Genomic DNA, 8,609 nt, shown 5'->3' on the forward strand with positions numbered 1-8,609 from the left:
TTGAGCAGGCCATACTGGTTTAAACCAAATTTCAAATTTCTTTTCCAGAACTCATTAGTTGCCTTAAAAGTTTAAAAGGTAATAAAAGAATGCATTATTAAAAAATTTTAAATGGCCGCCTTCAAGCTCCAAATAAAACCATAAAACCAAACCATTTAAATCTCAAAACCAGTTAAAGCTGCTGATAGTTCCTATAAGAACTACCAAAATCCGGTTTATGGTGGGAAATATTTCACTACAAAAATCCGCATGGTAGTCCATATAAAAGCCGCATGGTAATATGATAAAACCAAAAATTTTACATTTTATTCTAAAAACAACACACAAATTGTTATTACCAACTTGGAAGTAACCTCTTGCCACACAAAACCATACCCTTTTCAGATATCACCAGCACCATGCACTTCCTACAAGGATATTAAAAAAAGCAATATTATTATAACTTCAATAAAAAGTAATAATATTTTAACTTTAATAAAAAAAATGATATTGTATTTTCAATAAGTAAAAATCACCTTGTTTTGGAGTACAGCTCCATCTGGAATTTCCAACTTCTCTCCAGCATTTGCAGCAACCACCACTTTACCCTGTTGAACATTGAAAATCAAAAAGCATTAAAAAATAACAAAAAAGGAATAAAATATCAAAATGAAATTTATACCTTGAGAACAACATTAGCTCCAAACCACACATCACCAGAAACCTTCAAGCTATCAAGCTCGATAATACTGGGGATAGACTTGAACCTCTTCAAGAAATCAGCAACCTGAGAAAGACAATCAGATGCGCATTTAATAAATTAATATATTAAGAAATCAGCCTATTTTACTTAATATATTAATTAAATATATAATTACATAACCATTAATATATATAACTAAGATTTAGGCCCCGCGCTTCGTGACGGGACCATTAAGCCAAAGGAAAAAGCATACATAAAAACGTTAAACCACGAACATGTTGCGAGTCGACGCGAAATCAGCCTGTATCGGGTTATAACATCGGAAGTAAACAAAAGAAATAAACCCGTAAATCCCAAAATACAACAAATTATCGCATGTAGAACAAAAAAATCCGGCACATTACAGCTGCAAACCGACGCAAATTCAGTTAGTATTAGTGGTACCAACACATATTTGTAAACATGAATTAGTTAGCCAAAAAAACATATTTTAAAGGCGCAGTATCAAACGTCGAAACATGGATATAAAGCGTGTGACGATGGGATGGTTTTATATATAAATAAAAAAGTTTGGGTCATTGTAAAACCAACTATAACAAATACTGAAGCAACGTTTAAGAAAATCGTTTAACCGACAAATAATACATGTAACGTCGAAAATTGATATAGTCGTTAAATATTACAATTAATTAAAACATTAAGTAGAATAAAAGAAATAAAAACCATATAATAATGAATCTCTACTGTAATTTTAAAAGATAAACATACACATATAAATAACAATTAATAAAATAAAGCTTAAGTAATTAAAAAATAAAATACAAAGTTGATGTCAATCTATCATTTGTAGAATAGTATTGTGACTTTAGCAATAATAAAATATTAATAGATTGAATAGTAAAGTTGTGAGAAGGTTAAAATCTTCTTTTTAATATATATAATAATTCGAAGAGTTTTTGGTCAACTTGCCTTCTTGAATTCAGGACCCAATTCAATTGAAGGATTGGCTGGGTCTGTCCTAGCTGGATTGCGGATCACGTAGCCGTCTTTTTCAGTGTAAAGATCAGACTGCAATACAGGGCAGGAATGTTATTATTAGAATTAATATTCATTTAATATATTGTGAAATATTTTAAAATAAGTTAATAAAACAAGGGTAATGTGAAGGTGAGCAACCTGAACAAGAAGCAAATCTGAACTTGCTTTCACTGGTAGGAATCGAGATCGGGGAACGTTAATGCCAATGGCATTGTCAAAAAACTGGTCATAAGAGGACAAAATAAATAGAAGCAGAACTATTAAAACATTTTATATTAAATATAACCATATTAAGATAAAAAGAAATCATATAATCGGTATTAAATGAGCAGGATGATGTATACCTTGATTGCAGCACCAGCAGCTGTTTCAAGCTGAAGAACTTTAACTCCATTGACTTCCTGTAAACCAAATTATCTAACTTTACTAAAAACAAAATAAGGGCAATTACATATATACCCTTGAAAACTTGCAATATTAACATAAACAATTTTTAATATGACCGTTATACCCTTTTCTATCCCCTTAATATGACCATGATAGGGTTTGATATGCTATAGATTGAATGTAGAGAAGATATTAGGGATAAAAAGGAAGAATGATTGTATTAATGAAAATGTAAAGAAAGATTACAAGAGATTTCCGGGCCTAGCCCTCTTGCTGCATACGCAGGAGCCATGGTACTACCATCTTAAACCTAAAACATACTCTCTCCTCCCTATTAGCTATTAATCCCTATTTATAGAAATATTAGTTGCACTTAACCCCTCCCAAAATAGACAAATGTTATTTTGACTTTTCTAGAGCATGATTCCTATCATTACTCCACCCTTCGAAACAGTCTTGTCCTCAAGACTGGAAACAAGCAACGGACTCGATAACCAAGCGGAGACTTCCCCGAGAGCGATTTCAGGTGGTCGACCCTGCCCATTCACCACCCACAAATGATATGATCCAATTGTTAACTCACTAACAGAACTTGCAGTCTTGTACCACCCAAGAATACCCAACGGTTTTGTAGGAAAGAAAGTTCTAACAGTGGCAAACGTGCCAAAAAACAGAGCCCTGTCAGCATGAGTGGTCCACAACTGAGAATTCCCCTTGATGAAAAACCCGTCAGAATAGCTATCGGAATATCCCCCGTGAACCGAAGGAATGACGCCAACATATATGAATGTAGACAGATTGTGAAGAGTGATAGTTGGACAAAAGAGCAAAGGTACCGTACCTCCTTTCCAACCTAGGCACCGATCGCTGATTTTGAACATAGACACCACCGTTGCCATCGGACACTGTTTTTCCAGCGGTGGAGGTTGTGGAATGGGCATGAAATCAGCTCGCACAGACAAAACAACGGAGGAAAACGCAATCTGAGAGACCGGAACCAGAGCAACAAACTAAACATCGCCACAAAAAAGGTCCGGATCTGGAGAGTATCGGCTCATAACAGTTTGCTGCTCCACATCGTGGCCAACCCCTGTACCGAAGCCCAAAGCCCACTGAAGATCATCCAATATGGCCCAATTATCACCTATTAACCCTAATTTGGCTTGGTCGGCTGATTGATTGGTGGATCTGGGTAGAATATCACCAGCGCCAAACGAATTGGCTTCAGAATGGGAGATTATTGCCTCCAATTGCGCGAGTAGAGATGGCGAATCAGGAAGGGGACTAGAGGAACGACCCACTACAGCATCAATTTTCAGATCTGAAGACAGATCTGGAAGAAATGACGGAGATCTGGAAGTTAATATCGTGACTTCATGTGCCGGATGTGCCGGTTTAGCTGAATCGGAAATCGGAGTTCTAGGTTCGACAAAGTCAGATTTGGAACCCAAAGCAAAGAAAACGTTACCAGTAAACCTAGAGCCTGACGAATCAAGGTTTGAGGAATGTATCTCCTCATTCAATTGCTCATATGGACCAGATTTAGAATCGGATCCGGAGAAAACCTTGCCGGAAAACCCCAACGAACCCTCGACGTTCTTCCTCTCATGATGCTTCATCCAAGTGAGAACCATCTTCCGAAACTCACTGGCTTCAATACGATCCTCCTCTAACCCTTTCAAAGCGGTTTTGATTTCAACCACATCACCTTGAAGTTGTTTGATCTGTTGTTCATGGGAATCCAACCGGAATTTCTGAGCTAGGGTTTCCATGAGTGAAAATGGCAGGTCAATGGCAGGTCGGACCAATGATAGGGTTTGATATGCTATAGATTGAATGTAGAGAAGATATTAGGGATAAAAAGGAAGAATGATTGTATTAATGAAAATGTAAAGAAAGATTACAAGAGATTCCCGGGCCTAGCCCTCTCGTTGCATACGCAGGAGTCATAGTACTACCATCTTAAACCTAAAACATACTCTCTCCTCCCTATTAGCTATTAATCCCTATTTATAGAAATATTAGTTGCACTTAACCCCTCCCAAAATAGACAAATGTTATTTAGACTTTTCTAGAGCATGATTCCTATCAGACTATTATACAATATACTTATAAACTCTCATATCCTAACACAAGTTTTAAGGGAAGGGGGGTATGCATGTCATAAATTTGAAACTGGGTATTTTATATTATAATTTTTGTTAAGAATAAATATGATATTACACCAAGCTTTGAAGGACCATTATACCCTTTTCTTCCCTTTACAGTCCAAACTCTTGTATCCTAATGCAAGTTCTAAAGAAAGGGCATACAGGTCATTACTTTGAAACTGAATATATATATGTGTGTGTGTGTGTGTGCGATATTTTTATTTTTTTGTTGGATAAATATGATATTATACCAAGTTCTGAAGCGGATATATGTAATCATCCTAAAAATGTAAAAGTTGTTCAATGGTATAACTTGTGAGAAGATGTAGAAACTACCTTTGGATTTGGAATAATTTCCATCTTTAGGGCATCAGCTTGCACAAGTCTTTTAATTGCATTCAAGTTCACCCATCTGGAATAATAATAATGTGAGTTATAATAACCATTATCCACTTCCTACATTAAGCATGTTTGCATTTGTATGAGAACATAACTCACAAGTTGTTGGTATTGAAGATTTTGAACTTCTCAATTGATTTGAACTCGTTGACCTGCACAACCAAAATTTCTAATTTAAGTTCACTTAATTTTGTCAATATTGGAGCTAAAATATCAGTTTAAATTAGGATTAAAAGAATAAGGAACCAGAACTTACATGCTGATCGGGAACTTGTGCGATTTCAAGAAGCTACATCAACAAAAATAGCAGCCATAAGATTATATGAATTTGACTTCATGTTTGACCCGAATATTATCGAGTAAAAAAATTATATGAATTTCACTTCATGCAATAGTGATTGATACACACCTGAACTTTTCCATCATATGAAATTAGGGTACCACCTTTCACATCAGCCAAAGTTTTAGGTGTTACCTGTCCAATCAACAATTTTTAAGCAAAAAACACAATTTAAAAAAATTGAGAATTAAAAAAACTATTAAATACCTCCATGCAGTACTCGTTCTTGTTCTGGATCAAGTGGTTCAAGATTTCTATAATTGTGAATTAAGACGTACAATTCCGAAAGTAACAATAGTAAATATAAAATTATAATTCTTTCAACCCATGTGGCCCATTCCCTGTTTAGCTAACTTTTTTTAGTTGACTCATTTACCGAAGCACAAAAAAAGGATACTCAAATCAACTACAGCCCCCAAATTATCAGAATTTGCAACAAAGACGTATTCTTTTCCTTGAGACAATAGTGCTTCAAGTTTCCCACTGTTCATCAAGGATGGAAAAACATCACCGTGCCCTGGAGGGTACCTTTAGATCAAAGTATCTATAAGCTATAAAATATAATGCACAAAAAAAGTAAACTTAAACTACTAATTGATTAAAAAATGTATAATCATGAACAGAAGTATAGTGAGCAAAAAGTTAGCATTGTGAAATTGAAAGTTGGTTAAAAGGTTAGGTATTAAATTACCATCCATCCTTGCCAGTTTCGCCTTTAGATGGCAGTGGCAGAAAGTCATCAGCAACTAATCGAGGATATTGACTCTGTAAATATTCAACAGAAGTGGGTTAGAATTTAAGGTTGCAAAAAAACTGAACGAAACAAATGGAGAACGTTATGTTTCATTCATTAAACTTTAACTTAACATATGATCGAGCAAGAACATTTAAACAAACAGGGTTTTCTTGTTCATGTTTGTTTGTTAAGAACATGAGCATGTTCATGTACGTTTATGTTCGCACATTAACAGTATAAATGAAATGGATTTTCTTGTTCTTGTTCTTGTTCATGTTCGTTCGTTAGAAAAATGAACATGCTCATGTTCGTCTATGTTCGTTCGTTAATAGTATAGACGAATGGTTATAGACGAATGCACATAACTGAGCTAAAACCAGTAAAAAAACAAACGGTTCACAAACATAACTGAGCATAGACATATGCACATAATTGACCTAAAACCAGTTAAAACTAATGGAAGAACAATGTGTTTGGCCTAAAAGTTATTTTAAATGAGTATATGAACACCGTAAATGAACCGACGTAAACGCACGTGAACTAACAAACATAAATGAACAAGCATCCATGAATTTAAATGAACGAACAGGACATTTGGTCTTGTTTGTTCGTTTAACTAAATGAACAAAACTTTTTCTTCATGTTCTTTCGTTGATTATATAAACAAACAGAAACGAACTTTATAAATTGCCCAAAGATATGACAAGCACAATTAGCCAACCTGATTGAATGTATGAATCTCGATATTTGAACCAGCATATTTTTCAATAATCTACATTTTCAAATATACAAAAGATATCAAACAATGAGATATAGTATAAAAAAGTTAACACTATGTGTAGAAAGTAAATGTTTCTGCTAGTCACCTTCTGGGTATCTTCATGTGTGTTGAATGAGTTCATTAGAAGCAAAGGTACACTGCATCCATACTTCTTATTGAGTGACTACAAAGAAAGTAGAAGCTTAAGTTTACAGTTAAGATCACAAACCTAGAATAGCTTTAATGAATGTAAATGTCACATGTCATGTTTAACTATATTGATATATTACCTCAATTTGGATGACAATCAAGTCTAGAAATGTTAAACCATTTCGCACTTCAATTACAGATCTGCATCAATTTTAAAACACAAAAATCAAACGAAGATCATATTACAGATTTTATTAATGCTAAAGGCATCAAGGGTTAGTAATGGAAGTATTAGATGATAGATCATACTACACTGGATTACAGATCAGACCAAAAAAGCAACTTGAAAGACCAAGTATTAACATCTAAATATATAAATAGGCACCCTATACTAAGATTAACAGTTAATGAACTGTAGCAAAGATAAATTTAAAACTGATACCAAAATCAACAAAACAAGAAAGTATTGTTCAATAAAATTTTAATTGACCGCTATGTAAACCATGTAGTCACTTACTTTGGACCAGTGCATCCCATTGTTGTCCCCAATCCACCATTAAGCTTTAGCACCACAAGCTTATCCAATAGACTCTTGGTTTGAGCAGCATCTGCGCCATAGATTAGAACCAACCAAAGATCAAACCATCAATTCTGTTTCAAGTGACACATTTCAGCAGCATCAATTGAAAGATCAAAATATTACCTTCTGGTACAGCAGATAGGGTATCATAGGGCACAACAATCTTGTCAGTAGGCGTTTGGATCTTACTCCATTCAACGTGTTGTGCTTCGCCACTTTGTTACACAATTTGCATGAAAAAAAGTAGATGACATTGTAATTCTTTTTTATTACAATTTAATTTGTTTCAGACGAAAAGCAAAACCAGAACAACAAATCTGGTGGTTTTCCTCATTTTCCTATCCTCTTCTACTTGATTGATTAACAAAACACAGATCTATCATTCCTAGTTATCGTCTTCTCCCGAAACATAATCAAACAGTAAAAAAAATAACAAATCCACAACTATTTAATGTTTATTTGATGATTAAACACACACACACACACACTCACACACACACATATATATATATATATATAACAAAACATAGATCTATTTTGATCTATCCCGAAACATAATCGAAGAGCAAAAAATGAACAAATTTACAACTATTAAACGTTTATTTGATGAACAAAACACGGATCTATCATTCCTCATTATTATTATTATTATGTTGGTAATTAAAGAGTAAATTAAGAATACAAGCGGTAATAAATTGAATTGAAGTGATACCTGAGATAGCGTGAGACGAGGTTGATGAATCCGGATTTCTCATTCTCACTGCAATTATTATTACAAGTTCAGATCCAGCAATCCGAAAAGGAAAACGGTTAGAATTGTAATTGTACCTGATCTGAGTGAGATTAGCAACGGCAGGTCGGAGATTGCTCAGCTTCTCGGTATCAGTCATTGTGGGTGGATGGATGGATCTAGAAGTGAAATGATACCAACAGAAAGAAAGAGAGCCTCTCTGTTTTTAACACCCACGTAAATTATAATTATAAAACAAGAAAGAATATTCGGGCGAATAATAATAATTATTATTATAAGGGAGAGGACATGTGGCATGGCGCCATCACTACGCCATGTTTATCGATTCATCTTACCATTTCATTTGCCTAATTTTAGTTATTACCAATCATAAAAATAATAATGCTTAAACATAAAGAAAATGTTAGGTGTTGACGGGTGACGTGAAGCCGGTGTCTGTGTTAAAAAAATTATTAAAATAGCCGATTTTGGAGAAATAATATCAAAAATAGTCTAAATTTTTTTATTATTTTTAAAGAAATTGAATTGAGCAGACATATTAGAGGAAGATTTTTATTATGAGAGAGCAGGCCAAACTCCTAAAAATATAGAGGGAGCAAATCAAATATAGGAATAATGTTGATGGATAAAGCCAAA

General features: G+C 34.2%; 1 protein-coding gene across 1 annotated transcript; it reads right to left on the reverse strand.

The window, feature by feature from the left end:
* Positions 1-256: 256 nt before the first annotated feature.
* On the reverse strand, positions 257-8,131 carry LOC143579040 (UTP--glucose-1-phosphate uridylyltransferase-like). Its single transcript, XM_077062453.1, has 20 exons — positions 8,051-8,131; positions 7,935-7,982; positions 7,346-7,437; positions 7,160-7,250; positions 6,783-6,843; positions 6,599-6,676; positions 6,454-6,504; positions 5,688-5,761; positions 5,394-5,524; positions 5,204-5,250; positions 5,066-5,131; positions 4,913-4,945; positions 4,756-4,808; positions 4,594-4,669; positions 2,065-2,121; positions 1,859-1,942; positions 1,652-1,750; positions 662-766; positions 516-587; positions 257-407 (listed from the first exon to the last, which is right to left on the reverse strand). The coding sequence occupies exons 1-20, from the start codon at positions 8,110-8,112 to the stop codon at positions 381-383; spliced, it is 1,407 nt and encodes a 468-aa protein (XP_076918568.1). The 5' UTR covers positions 8,113-8,131; the 3' UTR covers positions 257-380.
* Positions 8,132-8,609: the final 478 nt, after the last annotated feature.

Source organism: Bidens hawaiensis, unplaced genomic scaffold, assembly GCF_021521415.1.
Source record: "Bidens hawaiensis isolate Kalapana, Puna unplaced genomic scaffold, B.hawaiensis_p1.1 tig00029590_1, whole genome shotgun sequence".
Lineage (NCBI taxonomy): Eukaryota > Viridiplantae > Streptophyta > Magnoliopsida > Asterales > Asteraceae > Bidens > Bidens hawaiensis.